The sequence below is a fragment of the Haliaeetus leucocephalus genome, unplaced genomic scaffold, assembly GCF_000737465.1.
Source record: "Haliaeetus leucocephalus isolate CR32 unplaced genomic scaffold, Haliaeetus_leucocephalus-4.0 Scaffold1, whole genome shotgun sequence".
NCBI classification, from domain to species: domain Eukaryota; kingdom Metazoa; phylum Chordata; class Aves; order Accipitriformes; family Accipitridae; genus Haliaeetus; species Haliaeetus leucocephalus.
The window spans coordinates 18,940,642-18,963,979 of record NW_010972437.1 but is presented as its reverse complement, the minus strand read 5'-3'; the positions used below and the strand labels follow the sequence as shown (position 1 = coordinate 18,963,979).

At 39.4% G+C, this 23,338-nt stretch overlaps 1 protein-coding gene across 1 annotated transcript in view; it reads right to left on the bottom strand.

Annotated features, from left to right (window-relative positions):
* Positions 1–496: 496 nt before the first annotated feature.
* The window catches only part of ERCC3 (excision repair cross-complementation group 3), a 26,253-nt gene continuing 3,411 nt past the window's right edge, over positions 497–23,338 (bottom strand). Inside the window, exons 3-15 of the mRNA XM_010569825.1 lie at positions 22,104–22,340; positions 21,399–21,448; positions 19,877–20,012; positions 19,503–19,667; positions 18,236–18,440; positions 16,256–16,570; positions 14,888–15,072; positions 11,482–11,684; positions 7,920–8,016; positions 7,617–7,734; positions 6,343–6,461; positions 2,141–2,293; positions 497–1,289 (exon numbers count right to left, since the gene is read on the bottom strand). Of these exons, the coding sequence (XP_010568127.1) occupies positions 1,155–1,289; positions 2,141–2,293; positions 6,343–6,461; positions 7,617–7,734; positions 7,920–8,016; positions 11,482–11,684; positions 14,888–15,072; positions 16,256–16,570; positions 18,236–18,440; positions 19,503–19,667; positions 19,877–20,012; positions 21,399–21,448; positions 22,104–22,340 (2,118 nt within the window). The 3' untranslated portion in view covers positions 497–1,154. The remainder of the gene's footprint in view (positions 1,290–2,140; positions 2,294–6,342; positions 6,462–7,616; positions 7,735–7,919; positions 8,017–11,481; positions 11,685–14,887; positions 15,073–16,255; positions 16,571–18,235; positions 18,441–19,502; positions 19,668–19,876; positions 20,013–21,398; positions 21,449–22,103; positions 22,341–23,338) is intronic.

The window sequence follows — 23,338 nt, the reverse complement described above, 5'->3', positions numbered from 1 at the left end:
ATTTATGCTAATAAGAAACAGCATCAATATTTTTCTGAAGCACATTTGTCATATAACCAGAATAGCTCTACCATACATACTCCTTCCAGTATGGTAAAGATTTATACTGCCCTATTTTGAACCCACACATCAAGATCAATGTTATTTCACAGGCTGTTCCTAAAGCTCTACAAACTCTCAGCAAAAAAAACACCTCATAATACAATACCAAGTAGCATAACTGTTGCAATATTAAGCAGATGTTATTTAAAAAGTGTTCTTCTGCCACAAACCACCCCCACCTCTCCTCAATTCTTCTAGAAATGTACTGCAGTTTTCATTAAGAAAAAGCCCCAAACTCAGGAACCTTTCCTTCACACCTCTGCTTCCAACTCACCTTATGACAAGTCAAAACACTTTGATTCAGTAACTTCTGCAGTAACATTGCACTGTTTAGCAGTTAAGATGGTTTTATTGCATGGTTAATAAATAGAATATAAATGACAAGGGAAACAGCACTTTTCAACAGTAGCAAGAAAAATGAGGAAAAACGGAGCACAGAATTTATTTGTATTTACTAAACACTTTCCTTGAGTTTACTTTGGAGACAGAGTCCCTCTTTCTCCTTGTCTTGGAACTTCAAAATATTTCCAAACAATTTGTTAGAATTTTAAGACAGGTTAAGTCATAAGTATAAATTAGCTCCCAGATTAAAAATATTATGTAAAGTGCTCCTACCAGGATTTGTTCAGCTCAATGAATGATTTTTATTTAAGCATTTTTAAAAACAGTATTTTGTTGAGCAGACACAATAATCAGATAAATAATATTTCAAACATCAGTACAAATGCCATTTACAAAACCTTTCCAGAATTCTTCTGAAAAAGGGTCTTCAGCTGATAAAAATAAATTCTATTAATTACCCTGAAAACCAGACAGGTATAACCAGGATCCAGTCACTGGATAATATCTTTCCTGTGGTAAGATTTAGTTCCTTTTTTCCTTTCACATTCGCCCATGAAAGCACATATATTGCTAAGTAAATATGTGGCCATATAGATGCATATAAAAAAAAGTCTTTTAAAGGACCTGTCAGAAATTTCAACTCCATATTTTTAGTTATGGAATCAGGTACATGGATCCACAGTTTTAACAAAATGCACACATGAAGGACATCATTTCCGGAAGCGTTTAAATAGTGGATGGATGTGTTTATTTGAAGATGCCTTACTCCGTGAAGAGTGGTATTCCATGTAAACCGTATCATCTGCTCCTGACATAGAGCTCATTGTGCCTGTGCGACGTGACACCTGCAAGTAAGGGGAGAAAAAACACATGCTTTGTGTGTGATTAGACAGACCAACTCTAACCTCGTGATGCCCCCTGGCTACTGGGCAGCACTGTTTATTTAGTGATCTTAATGCCAAAAAAGCCTTCAAAGTTTTTTTTCTTAAGAAAAATTTCTACAAAGAAAATCACTGCCTGCCTGCCACTCATCATAAGTATACAAACGTATGTAAGGTTTAATATGGAAAGATACCTTGCAGTGGGAATTCCTAATGCATTTCAGCACAATGCCATTCAGTTAAAAATTAACCCTAGAAAATTATTACCACGTTGTAGCTTGACTTTACCTTATGTATCAATAAATCTTTCAGGCCATTTATTTTTCCTCACATCTGCTGCTGAAAATGTCAAACTACTACCTATAATAATAGTACTTCTCTTGAAAATGAACAAAGTGGCCCTTAGGCTTCTGCCCTCTGGGCATGAGGAAATCAGGGCATGATTCAAGGAGCACAGTGTCACAAAAGAGTATGTGCTGTGACATATCCGTATCTTAAAAATGTTTTAAAATATTTTCATTGCTCGTGACTTAGAATATTTACTTCCAAACCTGTAACAACAGATCTGTCATCTTCTCCCTCAAACATGAGGGAGAAGGACATGAATTCCATGTCTAACTTCTTTCTAATGCCCAACAAGTGAATTACTCAAATAGCTAAATGCTAATGCAGATTAAAAAAAAATAAAAAAATCTGTTGTCCAATGTTTCGCAAAGATACTAGGGCATCAATGACGGCACCACATTTAGAACTAAAATGAAATGGTCCAGTTCTGTCACGTTTGTGGTCATCCTTTTCAAAGCATTCTTCATTACCTGAGCTGACTTTGAACCATATTCTCCAGCGACTACTTCCTCCTCAGCATCCAGGTCAGATGCTTGCAGGACTTTCTGGAGAAGCTGCTGCTGTTCTTCTTTGGATGAAAAAGAAAGTTCTTCTTCCTCCATGCCCGCAAGCTTTGTTATTACCTAAGAAACAGAGCACAGTACAAGGTGAGGGCTCTTCCTCCTCAGTGCTAACTATTCAAAACCAAGACAAGGATTTCTGATTCCGCATCCTATTGGAACTGCCTTCAACTTTTATTAATGGTATGAACAGCTTAACACTATGGATAGTGCAGATACATAGAAAATCTTGCTAAGTGGTGTACACACATGCACACACCCACATCCCTTGTTATACCCTAGTTGGAAATGCAAAATACAAACCTTTGGGGGAAAAAAAAAAAAGAAAAGATCTGGACAGAGAATGTCAGCCAAACACTGTCCATACCAGCTTGACCAAGAACCTGACCAAAGCACATATAGCTCAGATGAATACTCAACTTACTGCAAGGTTAGCTTCATGCTGTGGGCTCTAGATGTGTCTAGTTTAAGAACTAGTACTTTATATTTAACAAAAGTAATCCTCTAGCTTTCCCAACACTGAGAATTTAGCAATAAACATTGAGGAACATGGGAGAAAAAGCCCTAACAAGTTGAGATGTATGATGAGTCGTTGAGAGACAATGCAACAACCTGCAACTAAGCACCAGCAGCACAGCAAAAGGACTCTTTCAACGTTTGTGTACTTAGACACAAAGTAACTTAGCTGTTACGTTTGTTCTCTTTGAAATTCGATGACGATGGATGCAGGGCACATGCCATCTACTGGCAATACAGTGCCATACATGTCATTAGCTGAAAAACCTCCTGAAGAACTGAAAAGCTCTCAAGCTTCTCTTATAAAGCTTTATAATAGGCATCTTGCTTTCTTAATTAGAGGTATTTTGAAAATTTCACAAGATTTTTTCCTGCAGTTAAATGCATTCTGGTAAACGTATGTTTATACATGAGAGTCTCAGTTTTCCCACTATGTTTCCAACCTGAATAAGTTTTGAGAAAGACATTCTAATTCAGCCATTTCCCTTACATAGTGTTTCCCCTCCTCATCTTTCTTTTTCAGCTTACCTCTTGAGTTAATACAATTAGAAACTAATTACCTCAGTAATCTTGGCTCGATCTGATCACAAAGACTGATTTAAAAAAATATAAATACAGCTTAAGGTAAAACAAATCCACATTAGATGCAAAGTACTGTTTTTGAAAAATGTGGTAGTGAAATACTAGAACAAATAATCGGTGTTGTGGGCTGTTGTCAATGGCAATTTCGAATTCAAACACGGATGTCTTCATGAGAAACGTCCTAGCTTTAAGAATCCATTCAGGGAAGCAACCTGTCCTACTATATGGCTAAAGGAACACTATGGTCCCCCCTCTGTTTGTTTAGAAGGGCATGACCTATGATCATCTCAAAACCAAAGAAAAAGGAGTCACAAAAATCAGTTTTAAATTGCATTAGCCTGTTTCCAGTTGTGGTTGCAAAACAGTACGAACGTGATTCATAGAATGGAAAGAATTCCTGCTGCATCATCATTTTTTTAAGCTGTTCAACAGATGCCAAGTTTAAAGTTATCCCCAATTCTTTGATATAGTGAGTTCTTCTGCTATTGGTTTAAAATTGAATATAGCCTACATTCAGCCTCTAAATAAAAACACGATACAGTAAATAATTGAACTATGGTTAGCTAATCAATAAAACCTGCTAGCAGTAAACTCCAAGCAGTAAATTGTGATGACAAGACTCCTATTTAAGAAGCAAAGACAAAATATGTGATTTAGCAAAAAAATATTATTATTCCGGTCCTCTTTTTGATGAAAGGCAGAGAATGGAGCCATTGAGAGATGGTGAGAAGAAAGTAAGTCCTAGAAGAAAAGACTGTTACCCTTTTAAAGGAGTAATAAATTTTTAGTAATTTAGGAACAAAAATTCTGAAGGAGAGGACATCAGTACTGAAATAATTACCTAAAGATGAGGTAGAGTGTCCGTATTTGGAAGAATAAGATCTGCTGGGAATGAGATACACATAGTTGATCCTGGCTTGGAATGAAGAAACACAATAGATGGCTTCTTGGAAGTTTCTTCCACCCCTATTATTCTTTGATGCCAGCTATGACTAAGGCTTAAAGTCTGGCAAACAGAAGAAAATAGATATTCTAACATTTTGATCCTAAACTGCAAATAAAGAATGTTCCAGTACTGTTCAGCTAAAATGTTGCTCCAGATACTGAACTGCCACTTGCACTGCTTTTTTTCCAATATTACACCAAAGCTCCTAGCACTAGGTCTTCCTTGCAAAATAAAAATCCCTCTATTTTAGCCTCTTTCTTGGTTCTAAAATCCAAAGCATTCAAATATAAGGGATTTGTCTAATCTTCTTGGCCATAGCCGCATAGATGCAATTGCTGTAATTAGTTGCAGCTTAGTACTGATCTACAATTTTGTCAAAATACATTCACTACAAAGCAAAACAAGGTTTTTACCTATAAAGACTGTGGCATGTCTGTTTCACTGTAAGGACCCCCTTAAAGCTCTCTTTAATGGACCACTGATTACAGAGCAATTATTTACTTTAGCATAACTGCAGTTCAGCAAGGCTTTACCCACAGGGATGTCCCGTACTGCATGTATGCCTCATGAGGAAAAGCTCTGAAATAGCTGAAGTGCAATCCAGTGGAGGCTGCCTGCCCTGGCACCTCATGCAATCTTTGCATGATTCTGTCAACACCATAAGCTTGAGCTTGTTCTCTAAAGGCAGATATGGGAGCCTTATCTTTTACTCTTCTTCTTAGCAACGTTTCTTATTGGGAAGGCCTCTAATCAGAGCAGTAAACTCCAGTTTTGTAAAGGAATATTTACCTAAAAGCAAGAGCTATCATGACACTCTGTTGCCTTTAACAACCCAATAGATGAGCACATGGGGCAGCCCATGTATTAGAAGAAAAATAAATGAGATACACCATGAAATCTATAAAATAGAGGAGCTTTAGTGGAGTGAGATTTTATGTTTGGAAGAAGATGACACACAGAAATACATAATAAACTGAAGTACAAGGGGTGATAATTTTCAAGTATGTCTGGGAGCAATGAGACAGCATTCAGCCCTTTACAAAAGGGAATTTAGGGGAAACTTCTGACTTTCAAGTCATGACTCTGTTACATTGTCAACACTGAAAATGTTCTCTATTTTGAGGGGTGTGGTTTAGTTTTAGGTCAGAAGATTTCTACTCTGCAGTAACAGTCTTTTCCTGCAGTAAATTCTGTCATTTCTTAATCACTTAACATTCAACCCAGTGATTTTGGAGATATACTTCATTCCATGAGAGAACATTACAAGAGGAAAGTCAAACTGTTGGTGGAAGCTAAATTGGCACAGTCTGAAGACCACCATTAGCCAGAATAATTTCTGCTAACACAGAACCACCGTATCAACAAGTCTGCATCCTGACTGATTTTCTGTACCACTGCAGGCTTTGCACAGCACTGTGGAAATGGTGCACGAGACTAGTGTGTAGACAAGGATCCCTGAAAGGTATTTGTTTTGGAATGGGTTGCTAGACACTTCAGACACCTAACTTTATGATTCCCAGAGTCAGATGTATGAATGTAGGACGGATGAATCCCGCTCATTGTATGTTGTCCTTAGCCATAAAGAAAAAGATTTTCTTCCCCTAGTGAAATACTGGTCTGAAACTGGAGTTCTTTGGAAATTATTTGTGACTTGTGATATTTTGGAAGTTTTCTGAATTGCTGCCGGCCACTATGACATAAATACCTATCAGCAATGCTTTATGCATAACCAGTATGATAATGTATAATAGGAGGCCTGCATGGATGGACAACTGAACAGCATAAATATAAACCAACCATGCAAGTAACGTTCCACTTCACTCCCCAATGGGTGCTTGGTTGGAAGTTAGAATACTTACTTTTCTAGAAGCTGTACTAAGCTACTTGTATCTACCCTCACAGTAATATAGATGATAAGACAATACTGGAACAGTTCTTGCTTGCGAGCAAAACCTTCATTAACACACTCCATAAGCAGTATTCTCAAGTATTTGACCTAGCATTAACGTGAAAGAATATGAGTTATATTCTTAGGCCACAATTATAATAAATAGAAGGGACAAGTTACCTTGAAGCTATAACCTTGATCTACGAGAAACCGTTGTCGCTTTGTTGAATATGCCATTTCCTGAGTGTCTTGGGATACAAGAGAATAAAAAAAGGCATTGTATTCCTCTGCAACCATGCCTAGGAGACAAAGACACTGAGTGATTAGTTCCATTTGGAACACTGCAACAAAGAACAAAAAAGGACTGAATACTGGTGTTTAAATAAGTTGTCTCTCCACAAAAACAATTTGCAAAGTTTAGCTGCACCCAGACCTTACACAAACTGACTGACGAAGTACACAGCATAGAAATTCCTACTCTTGTTCTTAATAACTTCAGAATGGGTGAAAAGGAAAAAACAGAAAGCACAATTACACTGGTGCTCTGAAAAGAACCTGCTTCTTTATTATGCTAGGCAAGGTGAAAGATAAAATTATTTTTAAGTCTATAATGTAAGGAAGAAGTAAAAAGTCAAAAGCAAGGATTGCAACACATGTCAAAAAAGTTCAATAGAAAAAGACAAAGGAGAAGTTTTATCAATGTAAACCAGTGTTTGCAGCGGTTTTGCATTAAAAAAGGTGAGACAAAGATATTTAGCTAAGAATTCATAGGGCTATTTGAAACCCAGGATATACCAGGCTGCGTACAATTTATTTTTTTAAACTTGCAGTCCGTAAGATCTATTACCCAAACAGCACTGGGTTATCTTTTAAAACCCAAGGTTTCACTAAGACTTTGTTAATTCACTAACATAGGTTTTGGATGCATTTTCAAACAAAGCCTCAGCTGTAACAAGCGCAAACTGCACATAAAATAAGTGTATGCAGATCTTAGAGTGCAAGTAGAAGGTGTTTTAAAAATCATTCTTCTAAACAAAAAGCTCCTTGGTTATGTTTTGCAAAAAAACAACTAGTTGGAAACAAATCCCATTTTTAGAAGAAAGTAATCTGCAGTATCAAAAATGTGCTTTCTAGAGACTTGCTTTTTAGAGTAATACTACCATTTTTTAAAAACGATTCCATGTTAAGGAAATTATCAAGGAATGAAAAAGTGAAAGAACCACCAAAAAACAAAAAGTTCATTTTCCTTCAGCTTTTTTTGTCCTTTGGAAGTTTTCCCGAGACAAAGCTTTACTGACCCAGAAAATGCTTTCATTCACTGGTATATAGGCATATTCTCTTTGACTAAAACATAATCCAAGGCCAATATAAAGAAGTATCACGAATATCCAGTTTCTCTGCAGTTCTATGATACTATGACCCAAGGCCCAGAGCCCAACAACCACCTCATTTACCTTTTTTGGCTCTCAGCACTCGCCCCAGTCTTTGAGCCTCCTGTCTTCGAGACCCACCATGGGACGAAATCTGAATCAGAACATTGGCTTCTGGCAGATCGAAGGATGTGTCACCTACCTGTAACACAGAAGCAGCCTCTGAGCAGTATCTTATTTCCATATATGATCAACAAAGACTTAATACAAAGTACACCTTTGTGACCTGTGATACAAAGATGTCAAATGCACAACATGCATGTATAACTTACTCTTAAATGAAGTTCATTCTGAAGATAGGCATAAGGACTGAATGTCCTCACTTACCTTGGAAATGAAAATAGTGTTGATTTTTGGATTGTGCTTGAAGTTTTGTAGAATTTGCATTCTTTCTCCTTGTGCAGTAGGACCATATATGTAGGGTCTGAAAAGAACAGAACATATGCAAATTAAATCAATTCAAGATTTGTCAATCATTTCTTATGAGGTACTAAGATACCATGGCAGGGAGCACAGTACACAAAACAAAACAGATTTTGGTACAGCTTACAGTTTACTTACAGCTTGTTTGGCTATTTATGGCAGCTGCACAATTGTTTGTGGAACCCTCTGCCACAACCCAGTCTGCCAGAAATAAATTCCGACAGTTATAAATGTTTTGCAATTACATGCACCAATGAAGCTATGTATCAACAGACTGAATGCATGTGCTAAGCCTACATGAAAGACTGAAGGCAGCTGTTAAAATAAGAGATTTTTTTCCCCCAAATCTACTGAGTTAGCACACTGACAGCTGCAACTTTTACTTCCTATTTAAACACTTGAAAATCTAGGCTTCTCTATCAATGACATGCTGAGTGTCACAAGTTGGCTGCTGGATATTGTTCTGGGAGAATTATTTTTGCTTTTGAAGCTAACCTCTTGCCCCTCCTAATACCTTCTGAATCTACTGAAATGAGAACAAGGTCCCAAACATTCCATGGCCACGAGCAGCTCACAGTGGCATTTCACTTACGGTTTCTAACGTTTGACAATGACTCACCTGCAACATTTAATATCTCAACCCAGAAGGCTCACACAAACTCTCAGTCACCCACAGACTTCATGAGTAACTTGGGCTACTATGAATTTTCCAAGATTCTCTCTAGACTCTGGCTGTTTTCCTCCTGCCTCAGCAGATTTAAAAAAAAAAAAAGCAAGCAGCTAGAAACGGCAAAGCCCACACGAAAAATGAGAGGCATGCAGGAGTGCATAGCCACTGCTTTTTCATCTGTTTCACTACTTTTCCAAATGCATGTTAACAAGCATCTCCAAATAACAGGAACCAAGTTCTACAATTTCTATTTTGTTCCCACTTCCACACATTATTTCTAACACAAGGAACAACCTCAAATGTTTCATTTACCTTTTAATATTGCAAATACATGGGTGGTAGCTGAACGTAAACATGCAGTGCACAGTACTAAGGTTTTCTATTCTTACCAACTAATTCCTGTGCATTGGCTCCTCTTGCTTTCTTTACTACAAACTTTATTCTAGTTTTTCTTTTACCGAACAATCCTAGTTACCTGTAATCTAATTCTTCTACTTAGTGTATTTAACCAGATTTTTAGAAAAACACAGCTAGAACATGAAAGTGGCAAATTAGTCAACTCTGAAAAAATACCATTGTTTTTCAATTAGTAGCATTCAGTAATATTTTAAGCCTTATTTAAAATTTCATTTAATATTTAAATCGTGATGATTTTAATCCCCAACAAAAGTTAAATGGAAGATTTAAACTGCATCTAAAGCATTTGTGAGCCTTCTGTTTCTTAAAGCCATCAAGAAGGTGTTCAAACACATTTTTTATTAAGAACAGAGTAACCTAGAACTCTTGGCTATCAATCCTCCATTTTAACCTGCCCAGATCCTACTTGGCAATGATTCATTAACATATATCTGACCACGTTCCTGAACCTAGAACATCCAATGCAAAATTTACTTTTTTTTTTTGTTGACTCCTTTTCCTCGCTGCAAAAAGACATTTGAGAAATTTGGAAAGACAGATCCCTCTCCTATTAACTGACATAACTGTCAAAACCATGGAGGCATAGTCCTCCAGAAACAGTGATTTAAAGATATTAATAACGCCAGTAAAAAACAGTCAGCACATGAGCTATATGACACTGGATGACAGACTCATGGGATGACAGACTCATGACAGAGTAAAAGGTGGCTAAGTAAATTTGAATTCTGCAGCCCCCAAAATTATAGTCAAAATAATTCCTGCCATGTGCATGGTCTTTCCCTGCTAGCACCGAGGGAAAGGGGGGGTAAGGGAGGAGCCGGCAGAGACAGCCAGACAATGGCCATCTCTCCCGGAGCGCACCCACCCTACGTGCTTGAATCAGGTCATGAGAAGTGCAGCGGGAACCATCCTCCTACTGGGCCAGCAGAGGCCGGGCAGACACCCCCAGCCACTACCGCTGTAACCCCTGGGCTGCTCTCTCCTCCTTACACATGTAATTCCTGACTCACCCAAACCAACAGCTCCCTTTGTTTCAGCCTGTTTCAGCAAACTATGACAGAAAATTCTCTGGTTAAAACAAAGACTCCCTCATCTTTATCCAGCACTGCAAGCCTCCTTTCTTTCTAACACTGACAGCCATATAACCTGGAGCTCCATAAATGATGTGAGGAATGGAGAATTCACTCAAGAACATGAAAAGTAAGCACCTAATATTTCTTCAACTGTTTTTCCTGCCGTGCTTCTACAGCGTTTACCCCACTTAACAACTGTTGTGCTAGCAAGCACCCGCCCCAGCATCGCCTTCGCTAAAGGCTTTTTCTGTGGTGCACTGAACACTGCTAGAGACATTCCAGAGGCATCATTACAGCTAATCTCTGTCCAGACAGATTAAAAAAAATGATGAAGGAGACCACGGGTGTTGGAATTCATCCAGTACCGTTAGCTCTGCTTACTATTTGATGTCACAGCAAGCCAACACAACATGGCTGTTAAACTACAGTCAAAACCGATCATGAGTTTTGGAAAGTGTAAGGCTTGTTTGTGGTTTTGCTAAGAAGTACTGCTGAAATTCCTAGACATGAAATCATACACAGTCAAAATGCCCCACAGCTTCCAGCAAGCAGGTGTTATTTGGACTTGTCAAAGAAAGGATAAGGCCAGCTTCTATGCTTATTTTCCCCAATAACTGCTCTATGCCTTATCCTGGCAAACACTCTCCCTGATCATCCCTCCCCAAACCCTACAAACACACTGATGCTAACCCCTCATTAAACTCTATTTGTACAACCTTCTCTAACTGCAGTCACGTTAGAGTCATTTAAGGTAGCGGAGGAGCTCATGGGACCCATATCCGCTGGTACAGCACAGATCCCCAAAAAGCTTGTCTTATCTAAAAAACCTAAGGTTAAGACCTTTTGAGAATCTGAAGAGGAATGCCCTGGGTCTCAGAAGATCTTGATACACTCCAGAGAGTGTATATTTGAAAACCTCTGTCTCAGAGAGTCGGGAGAAGCTACCGTCTGTTAAAGAAATAGTTCTAGTGATATTTTTTAAAGTCCCTCATTTTTCCACTGGCTTTAATAATAATAAAATGGATTGAGAAATACTAGCAGTCTTTCACAGGAATCTTAGATGAAAACTCCTCTTGAGGCAAGTACTAAACAGAGGTTCTTTTCAAACAGTTCTACACCAAAATAATGTTGCAGTGCCAATAAAATCCATCCAAAAAAATGCCCTCCTGAGCTCCTTTTTATATAGTAAGATTGGAGTTAAAGTATTACAAGAAACATCTAAAGACTACTGAAAGCTGTGAGATTACAAGACAATTTTCCAGGAAGGAGGAAAACAACGGTGCCGTTGTTAGTTGTAAACACTTACTTCCCAAGTCTGATTGCATATTCCTTCAGTGCAAACACATTGTCAGCAAATACGATGATTTTATCATTCCGTCGCTCGTGAAACTTAATCAGGAACTGGCAGGCTCTGAATTTATTTGGGTTCATGGTGTACAGCAGTATCCGTTTCTTTGTTTTGATAGCTACGTATTCTCTATAAAATTCAGGTGACATTGGGCACCAAACCTAGAATTAAAAAACATACATACATGCACACACAAAGTAACCCTCCATTATTTATTTATTTTATTCCCATGGGAATTGAAAAGATACTGGGGGGGATGATAATGCATTATAACTTTCTATATAGCACAGGCCACAGATTTTAACACAGTAATATCTGTACTAAAATGAAAGCTATTGGTTGGTGTAGTCCCCAGCACTGCCAAACTGTTTAACCTCATTAATATTCTGGCCTTCCACAATGCTTCGGCAGCGAGATCCATGACAGAAATAGGCAGCAGGACTGGAACAGGACTGGAAGATATTTCCTTTATCTTTCATACTTGGTAATTTTACTGAATGCTACTACTTTTTACAGAGCAATAATTAAAGGCATTAACTGTCTGTGTAATCACCCTGTCACAGCAGTCAAAGCTTTTTCCATAAAAATTAATTTTCATCCATATTCTGAAAGCTCAGAGACACATTTAGTCTTAATTACAGAACAAATTTACCAATCTTTTTTTCATATACCCACAAAGGAGTGACCTTTATTTTAACAGCTATTGAGTCTACACCTTTCAAAACGCTAGGAATGATTAGAAGTTTTCAACAGGTTTCCCTAACTATTATTTTATTATGTAAATACATATCATAGCACTGCACAAGTCTAGGCTTACTGAGGTATTTTTTTCTACTGTAGCAAGAAAACAGAAAAAATTATGAAGTTTAAAAGTTTATGCCAATGCAGTGACACTATCTATAGTGTATAATGACACTATCCATAGTGCATATAATTTAGAAGACAGTCATTCTGCTGTACATGGGTTATTCCCCTATATCCACTGCACAGTTCAAATTAACAGACTACTGCAAAGAAAAGTCTCTTTCATAACCATTGTTCAGCTAAGGAAGTTACGTGACAATTTACAGAAGTTTATTTAAACAATCTGAATTGCTCTGTACTGTTAAGAACTACTTTTTTATTTCAAAACATTTCTTCCAGTGAGTTAAATGCTAGAGATGGCTTTTTTAATCCCTTAACTACATTAACAATAAACTTATGCATTGAATAGGCACTGCTGTTGTTGTATGCTGTCTATATGAAAGATTTAAAATTCTTAAATCAGAAGAGAGTATTTCAAAGTGAGAATGAGATATGAATACTGAACATTTGATTGTAGTAAAATACTTCATCTATTGCTCAATGCTTCTGACTACATGGCAAACAATATATTTTGATTTGTATTTGCAATCTCTTCTGGATTTAGAAATGGATAAAATCTTCTCACTCCAATAATCTTTTCATTTTTACATTTTGCAAGATGCACACTTCAAACCAATAACTTAGTATGGCAGCAGGGAAAGTATTATTTCTAAGTTACAAAACCCTGAAAATACAATTAAAGAACAGGCTTGTTCTCTTTTTTAAACTTCTTTTAACTCTTTAAACTGTGCTGCTTGTTCTCCTTTAGAGCAGTGAAAGAGTAGCACCTGCAATGACCACGACCTGCCTTATCAGACAGCAAAACTGCCCTCTCTTGCCACCTGGAAAGAACCACACTTAAAGAGCGGACCAGACATCTTTCTTGGCTATGGGGAATAAGCCAAGTTGATTAAAGATGCTACTTCTCAACAACATGTCAAGAAAATCCAAACAAATATGCAATGCAGTTGTGCATGTATTAGACTTGTTATTTATCAGGCATCGACATTGCTTTTTTTCATTCTTTGCTTTTGGTAGTCCCACTGAATGTTATTTCAAAACAGTGGCCTGAAGAATACAAATTTGCAGAATTTTCACATCATTCAGAACAAAGGCAGCCCATGCTTCACTTTTCAATGTCTAAAGGGAAGTTCAGGGACTGAGAAGAATTATGCTCCCAAGGCAGAATTAACCAAAGTGCCTAAACAGTCAAATTTGATTTTGCAGACTGGTTACTTTCCCCTCAAGACAGTTATTTTCTAGATGCTCTACCCTTGCATTCTATTACTTAAAAATAGTTGTGAGGTTTTTTTTCTTCTACAACCTCCAGTCTGCACAAAGTTCAGAAGAACAGCTGACCTGCATCTGCATCTTTTATTCCAGCACCGGAGCTAGGAAGAATTGCATGAAACTAGCAAGACAGGTTTAAAAAAAAGAAAACAAACTAACAACAACCAACAACAACAAACCACCCCCCCCCCCCAACAATCAAAAAAAAACGAAAAAGAAAGCAAAAAACCCCCAGGAAAAACCCAAGAGAGAGTGATGAAACTCTACCATTGCACACTGCAGCTACTAAAACTTTACTTCCGTTCAGTGGGAGTCTGGACAAGTTCATGAAAAAGAAACCCACTGATGGTTACACAGAAACCACGTACAGCTCGTGAATAATTGAGGACTTGGAGAAGTATGAGAAGTAACAGATATGTTTGCCCTGTTTCTATACTCTTCCCTAAGTATCTTCCTTGACAATTACCAGAGACTATATAGTTAGACCTTTAGTCTGACCTAGAAAGGTTACTTTAATGTTCTAACATGCCTGTGTGAAAGGTTTCCACTTCTCTGATACCAGATTTTTCTCTCATTCATATGCTGGAAAGAACAGAGGTCACACCATTATATTGGAAAGAAATAGTAAGATCCAGTCCTATGTTTTCAATTTTCACCCTCGTGCATTCAGGCTTGAAATAAGCAGGTGTTTTCTTACTTTTTTAAAACTTTCTATTATCCTTCTTCATTTTAAGAGTTACAAGAATTTTCCTCAAACAACTACAGACTGTCTGCCAATTGAAGTCTCTAAAGAAGTCTCTAAAAAGCTTCCAGCATACCATCTGATGTTATGCTCATCATAACATGATGTTACGCTACCACAGAGAACTGAGCTTAAGATACAAAGTCAAGTCAGACAACACAAACGTCAATGGCATCGAACTAGGTCTACAATACTGCAACCACTGTTCACATTTCTGAATGCTGACTTGGAGACAGCCGATCAAGCACCACAATCCCCACAAACAGGAATAGTGCTGAAGTCCCTCTGAAGAACATGCGGCTACTGGATTTGCCTACCACATGTTCATATTGACCAGCGACAACATGGCCTAAACTACAAAGTAAATGAAAAGTCTTCAGGGCACCTGTTTTTCCCAGTTAAATACTTACAATTTTATATATCTTCCTTAAAAAAGAAGTTATACACATACTAAATAAACACTAGTAGTACCAAAAAGCAGAGCATCACCTCAGCACACTGGACTTTAGCAATGTAGCCACTGTTCTGCAGCTCCATCCAGTTGGCTTCATAGAGCTTTGGTCCGATCAGGAAGTTCAGGTCAACAATTTTATCATCTTCTCTGACCAGTGTAGCAGTCAGCCCCAGTTTACAATGAGCTTGTACAATAGTGAGCACACGTCTGAACATTTTTGCTAAGAAATGCAAGACAAATTTTCTGTTTACTTTCCTGAATGGATTTAGAAGACAAATACTGCAACTTAAAAAAACCACTTTCATCAACTCCTGAACACAAAGCAAACACAATGTTGGGAAATTTTACCCCATTTTATGTACAATTCTAACAAATCTGCGTTACAGCAAAACTTCATGCTGATTGCAGCTTTAGTTTACATCTTCAGTGTACTTTGAAAATCCCTGTAAACCTTCTGGCATCTTTATTATTTCCCATTTCCTGAGAGAAAATCAATATATTCAGAGATTACATGGCTTGTTTTAGGCCACACAGTATTTCATAGAAAGAACTATGACACAAGGACTCTTGGCTAACTGTCACATTCAGGACTTCTAGTATATGACAGAATTGTTCATCCTTAGTATTGCTAGAGTTCACAGAGGAGATTCTATACCTCAACTTTTATGAAACCAAGAAAGAACAAAAGTGAAAGAACAGTGGCAGCAACATGCTACTTTGCTAAAATGGCAGTTAGTCATCAAGGTCTACTTCTGAAATCCATCATTTCTGTAGACACCAAATTATATTCAAATGAAATCATGAGAACAAGGTAGAGCAGCTAGCAGAATCCTGGGTGGTATTTTTAGCCAGGTTTATTCCACAGACACTTTAATACTACATTATTGCTTTCCAATAGTGTAGATCTCAATTACATAGTAATTTCAAATACAAGAGCTATTTCTGGACAGTAATCACTATGGTAACTCATTTTATTGAATAGAAATAGATACTAAAAGCTAGCCTACAGTGCCACTATATCTCGAAAGGAAAGGCAAATGAATTCCTCTCCTCTTCAAATTCATCTACAGCAAAATTATACAAATGTAGTTCAGGTATCTTAAGAGCACTTCATCAACCTACACAGAAAAAGGCACTTGTATTTTACACTGCCATTATAGAAAATACAGTGTCTAATTCGAAGGGTTTCAGAAAACTAACAGTCAGCTCAAACTCTGTAGTATCAGGGGGAAAAAAAAAAAGAAAAAAGCAAGTAGAACAAGGCGGTTTACTTGTCTCAAAACTAAGCTATGGTTTACTCACTATATTAATCACAAGAAGACAGCAAAAAACACCACTTCTAAAAGAGCAGAGTAACATTAACAGTGTAAATAACATGAAAGGTTTGCACACCGTTTCCTTACCAGGGATAGTATGTACTTCATCAAGTATCATAAGGCCCCACTCTTGACTTTTAAGCCACTCCATTACTCTTTCTGCTTCCCAGGATCTTTTCGTCGTGTGTCCCAACATGGAATATGTGCTGATAGCAATAGAACAGCCAATGGGCTTGTCTTTGGCATCAGAAGTGAACCGACATATCTGGCTGTCATCAATGGTAGACCACATCTTGAATTGGGCCTTCCACTGCTCTACAGACACTGCAGAATTACCAAGGACCAGACACCGCTTGCGGACCGTACATGCAGCTGTCACTCCAACTAGAGACTTGCCAGCACCTGCAGGGGAAGAAGAGTGATATTTATTAGTCATCTTTCAGATACTACTGGAGTAGGAGGGGAAAAAAAAAAAAGAGCAAAAGAAAACAGGAAAACTGTGAGAGGATATGAAATCATGTAAGGGCAAATTCTTTGTTGTTTCTTCACTATAATAGTCTTAAAAAAAAAATATCACAGAATCATAGAATGGTTTGGGTTGGAAGGGACCTTAAAGATCATCTAGTTCCAACCCCCTGCCATGGGCAGGGACACCTTCCACCAGACCAGGTTGCTCAAAGCCCCATCCAACCTGGCCTTGAACACTTCCCGGGATGGGGCACCTCTCTGGGCAACCTCTTCCAGTGTCTCACCACCCTCACAGTGAAGAACTTCTTCCTTACATCTAATATAAATCTATGCTCTTTCAGTTTAAAACCATTACCCCTCGTCCTATCACTACACTCTCTGTTAAGGAGTCCCTCCCCATCTTTCCTGTAGGCCGCTATAAGGTCTCCCTGGAGCCTCCTCTTCCTCAGGGTGAACAACCTCAACTCCCTCAGCCTGTCCTCATCAGGCAGGTGCTCCAGCCCCCTAACCATCTTCATGGCCCTCCTCTGGACTCGCTCCAAGACGTCCACGTCTTTCCTTTGCTGGGGACCCCAGAGCTGAACACAGTACTCCAGGTGGGGTCTCATGAGAGTGGAGTAGAGGGGCAGAATCACGTCCCTCGACCTGCTAGCCACACTTCTCTTGATGCAGCCCAGGATATGGTTGGCTTTGTGGGCTGCAAACACACACTGCCGGGTCATGTTGAGCTTAGAAAGAAATGGAATATTCACTCCTAAAAAACCAGCTGGAATGTCTGTTGGACACGTAACTGTATTTTCTCAAGAAATTAATTGTAAACAATGGCTTTGCCAATTAGAAGCAATCATTTTAATGCTTGCTTAATTTCAAAAGCATGTTAAATTCCAGGTGGCTACAGAAAGCTTCCCCTAGGGGTGACCTTTCCCACTGCCCCTCCCAGCTACGTTCATCCCCTCACATAGCAAGTCCCTAAATCTTTTCATTCCTCCTTCACACTTCTTCCAGCATCCCTTACACACTCTCAGGCCCCTGCCATATCTCCCATGTGTTTCCTCCACTCTCAATACGAAGGTCACTGGCATGCAGTCTCCTGTTCTATCCCTTCTGTTGCTTCCCGTAGGTTGTCCCAGTCTGCACATTCCTCATTTCTTTCTCAAGCTCCCCTGCCCAGAACTTGTGCACATGAGCTCTTTTCTTCCTTGCACCCCCCTTATGCCATATTTGTATTACCAGTTCCCCCCAGTCTCCCCATTCCCAAGCAAGGAGCAAATGATTCCAATGGCAACAGCTTTACAATTCACTGGAAGATCAGCAGAGCTGACTTAGAGAGAACAGTGAACGCATGAATGGTAATCTGAAGCTACTACAACCACAAATCAGTTCTTCAGTCACTACAGGGATGTAAGCAGATGCCTGACAGCTCTATTAACCAGGCTCTCCCTCACCACAGCCTCACCATCCACTTGCTAAAAACCAACAGGACTCTGCACATTGGTACCCAGAACAGTCCCTACTTCTGTTTGAAATCTAAGCAGCTGTCATATTTGGAAGTTGCTTTACTACAGGCAAATAAAGAACAAAACCAACCCAGAAACTTACCACATGGCAAGACAATCACACCAGATCTGGCTCGCCCATTTCCAAACATCTTCCTTAGGCTTTTCTCTTGATAGGGCCTGAGGACAGCTGTAGGTTTCAGATCAATATTAATATCAGGATTCACAGAATCATTTCTGAAATCATATTCTGCCAGCAAGGGGTACTCCAAATGGATACAACGCTTCTGAAGTTCTTCAATCATCTCCTGAAGAAGAAACAAAGCGTCAGATGGTAAATTCTCCACATCTGAATTTTTTTTTTTTTTTTACAAACAACCAGATTATATAGTACTATGCAAAGTTATATTTATTTTTTATGCTCATGAAGTTTGCAAGAGTTAAAGTTTATTCCAAAACCTTTATTCATGATCACGCCTGCCCCCTCAAACATTTTAAATAACAGTTGATATTAGAGAGGGCTATTTAGACAAATGGAAAAACATGACGCATTAATCTCCAATGTGTTGTTTATCCGGCAGTGACTAAACTACATTATGAAGTCCTGCAACAAGGAACTCAATAACAGACACAAAAGGTTCTGTGTGTTACACAGATGGACCTACCAAAGCTGCACATCTGTTATGTGGAAAATCTCCATACCTTGGTAATGCAGTTATTCCACCACAATGACAGGTTGATTCAATCACCGAGAGGTTGTTGGTTTGGGTTTTTTAAAATAAACAAAATAGCTACTAAGTTATCTTTTTAAAAAATTTCTGGTTTCCCCACTTAGACATCATTAGAATCACTGAGTCCAAAAACAACTTGAGAAATTCTACAAAAGCTCTCTGAAGGTCAAGCCAGGACTGTGCTCCAACCTCCAGCTACCCTTCTCAAGCTGTAAAATCAGAACGACTAAGAGTTCCTTCTGCAAACATGAACGACAAAATAAAAACGGGGTGGGGGGAGGGGGGGAAGCACTCTGAAACCAACAGCAGATTTGCCCTCCACTGAATTCTCCCTTGTCTTGCACAAAGCAACACTAGGCCACACATGACAGGAACCTCCCTCAGTCTCTGGAGCCTTTCTCTGGCCTGTGAGCACTACGCCTTGTGGGTAGGGAAGGAACAATGCCCAGTCTGCCGCCCTCTGTACAGAAGAGGAAGATTTAAAGATTTTGGTAGGCAGAAGGAAAGAAATGTTAATGACTTCCAGCGATCTCCCCTATCAAACAAAGAGCCACAGTACTTTACAAAGTTCTCATGCTTATTTGCAAGTCCTGGGCACATTCCTCAAAGCTACAAATGCAGAGACTAAAATACTTGTACCTGCTTGACTTCAAAGGACACTGTCTGTGTTTCCTCCTCCTCCTCCTCATCTTTGTCCATCTGTTCATAAAACTCAAATAAGTCAGCTGGGACATCTTGCTTATTTTGAGCATCTGTTCCCTGTGATGTTGATGGACCAAAGCCACCTTCACTGGATTTGGAAATCTGAAATAGATGGGACAGGAATTTTCACCAAGGGTTTCATTAGAGACACACTCTGCCCCCCTCCCAGTTTGGGCTTGTTAAGGCAGCACAGATCATTGCTGATAGAACCAAAAGCAACTGCTGATACAACAAACAAACAATAACCACTTCAAACTACTCAACAGTTTATCTACTGTTAGTTCAATAATTTTGAAACATGCGCAACATACCGCAGATTTACTTGTGAATGTCTCTGTAATGAGCTCTGTTTCTTCACCCTCAGCATTTCTCAGGCGACAGTCCCTAATTACATGGTCTTGCAGAAGCTGCTGAATGACATCAGGGTGGGTACTTTCCACAAAATACCTAAAATTAAGAACAAACCCCCCTATTTTTATGAACTAATCAACTGAATAACTTACAGGAATAGTGGCACTGATGCTTAAATATATAGCTATCCCAGATGCACTCTCAAGTATCCAGTCTTGGGGGTGGCAATTTAAAAATAAAGATATTATGGCAATCAAAATTTTTAAAAGATGCCTCATACCAAAACTGTCATGCACTTTGCCGTTATCCGTGTTACTCAAATGTTCTCTAACATAATGTGAGTGGGAAAACTCCAGCAGAACTGCCTAGAGAGACCTCTCACATACATGTCTTATTTATGACATGTGACACAAGTCAATTTTTTTGAGACTGAATTGAGGCAAGTCTGTGAAAACACTGAATATGATGTTTTAAAGTCCTGGCCATGGGACCAAAAAAGCCCCAAAGACAAAAATCTAAAACCTCCAAAACACAAGCCATCTAAAAATTTAAATGAGTGCATCCTGAAATTGTTTCTCTCCCTGCAAATTCATCAATAATGATGCTCCTTGGAGGTCACAGTTAAAATATGAGCCAAGAGACACTTAAGTCTGAAGCAGCATAGGAGAAATCTTTTTCTCAGAAACACCTAGGAAGAGGACAAAAACCTGCTAGTAACTAATACTAGCGTTAGTTCTACCCAAAGCAGCAGGTTCAAAAAAGCAGCAGCACAAGCATAGCATTAGATTATAGTCCCAGGGCTTATCCATGGCTGCCGGACAACAAAGAACTTTGCAGAAGAAATAAAAGGAATAAAGAGAAAACACAGGCAAGGTACAGACATAGGCTTCGGGTTTCTGCTGTCTCCTTCCTTTCCCTCTTCCTACCACAGAATCACAGGTTTAGATAAAATTGGTCAGCTCTCAACTAGCTGACCTCTCAAGGTCCCTTCCAACGTTATCTTATACCTTTAAAACAAATCAGATTCAACCCTGCAACAAGCATATACCTCTTGCCAATGGATTTGCTTACCCTTCCTGACTAATGGACTACAAGTCAGAATACACAAGACTGAAGAACAGCGGTAGAATAACTTGTATAACCAGGCTCAGGTAAATTACTAAGGAATGAATGAAACAATTATCTGAAAACCTTAAGGATACATTGCAAGTCCAAGCAATAAAGAAACAAGCTAGAATATAAAATTTGCAACCTACTTTTAAAAACATAATGATAACCAGTAGTAGCTCAGGACAGCCAAACTGAATTCATTGACTAATGTATTAAACGCTTTCAACAACTGAAAAAGCGATCTTGTATTGACAGATGCTACACTCAGCTGGGAGCAGTAAGACTCAGCAGCTACTGAGACCACTCATTTATGCACACCTGTGCATTTGGAAGACTTCCTCTGCCATGCTAGTTAAGAAAGAAGCCACTTACCTGTTATGCTTCAGTACCAGCTTCACCTTCCCATAGCTGACAGTACACAGCTACAAACAGACAAGAGCAGTCGTTAGGAATAGGCAAAAGAGTGATTCCATGTGTGGGACCAAATGCTGCAATGCAGTTTAAGTTTTTGTGGGGAAGCATAGTATCATAAAACATTTACTTGTAATGTTGCTATGCTTACGGAACAAACCTGAAAAGGAATTTTCAGAAGACGCACACATCACCTGACACAGAAGATGAGTCACAGATATTCAGTTTTTATATCCAATTCCAATCTGCTTCCCAGACTGCAAGAACATACTTGCAGGATAAGGCAGGCTATATTTTATAGTGCCTGGCTATTCCAGACTGCCTCCCATGTTCACAGTCTTGTTCCGGAGCAAATCTGAGGAAACTTTCCCCACGTACAATTCCTACTGGCTGCAAGTGTGCACAGATGCTTAAGTTTGCTTTTTTTTTAAGGTATAAACCCCATGCAGGATATATCATGAAAATAGTATGTGTGCAGCAATATACTATAGAAAAAGACAAAAAAAATAAGATGAAGCCTCTGTTCTCTCGAAACAGTGACAAAATAGAATAAGACAGTAAAAACAATGAATGATTTAAAAAAAAAAATCAATTAAGCAGAAGCAGCAGGAAAGGATTTCACTAGTAGCAGTAGATATATTTCCAATGCCAATAAAATAGTTTTACCTTGATAAACTGAATTATTCCATCTGGGACTCCAGTTTTGCTCAGTTTTTGTAAATAATCTGTGATGTCGCTTGTTTGTAAGCCAACACTAACAGCAGCATACAGCGAGTAAGCAGTCAGCTTGTACTCATGAATGTGGGTTGGTCTGCACACAGGCTCAGCAATGGCAACCAAAAAATCCTGTGCGTATTTGTAAACTGGAGAAAAGGCTTCCAGAAAAATATGGCCGTCAGGAGCCTACAGAAATAAAAAGGAATGCTGAAGGCACAACAGTGTTAGTTGAACAGAATCAGGCATTTCCTATAAAGCAGCTGTTATGATATCGAGACAGTCCACCATTTAGGAAGCAACGCATCATAGAGTTTCAAAAAAAGCATTTGCCCTAACAATGAAGTTACAAGAAAAAGAAGAAAGGAGACCCAAGAACATACAACTTCTGTCTTCTGGAACGGTCCCCGATTGATTTGTCCCTGTCCCTTCTATGCCACTAAGAATAAACCACACCCAGATCAATTAAGCTTTTCCAGACTGACATGTTGGGATATTTTTTTCTTTTCTAATGCTAAGCAAATTGCTTGAGCAGAGGCAATCTTCCAGGCCTGCTGCCCTGAAACAAAACAAAACTCCTCACTCCTTTTACACAGAAGAAATGGAGGAGGAAAGATAGCACTTGTGTGCCACAGCATTCAGTAACAGACGCCCTGCAGATGCTGGCAGGGCAGCCACCTCTTCTCTATATGCTGGTAGTACCAGCCAAGCCTTGGACGGGTTTATCATTGTCTCTTTCAAGGCAGAGAAAACCAGCGGTACCAGTTACAGAGAATGAGACCAGACTGTCTTTAAGCCTGTTTCATTGCAGCATACAAACACCACTGCTGTGTCACCGCAACAAGAGACCCCGCTCGTGTCATTAGCCAACGCAGTCGCTTCTACAGGCCACTTTATCTCCCTCCCAGAAACATCTGGCCCAAGGCGCTCCACCGCCCCCTCCTGTCAACGGCACCCCCACGGCAAGGGATGCCGGAGAGAGGGGGGGCCTGCGAGCAGACTGCTGGGATGGGAGCAATCCACCCGGGCTTTCCGAGGCGCTCCCAGGCGGGGGCCGGCGGCCTTGCCTCGGGCGGCCCCAGGCTGCTCGCAGCCCGCACGGGCGCTGCGGGTACGGCGCTCGCCCACCCCGGCGGCGCCCGGGCAACGCTGGCTCCGAGGCAGCGGCCGAGGCCGAGGCCGACCCC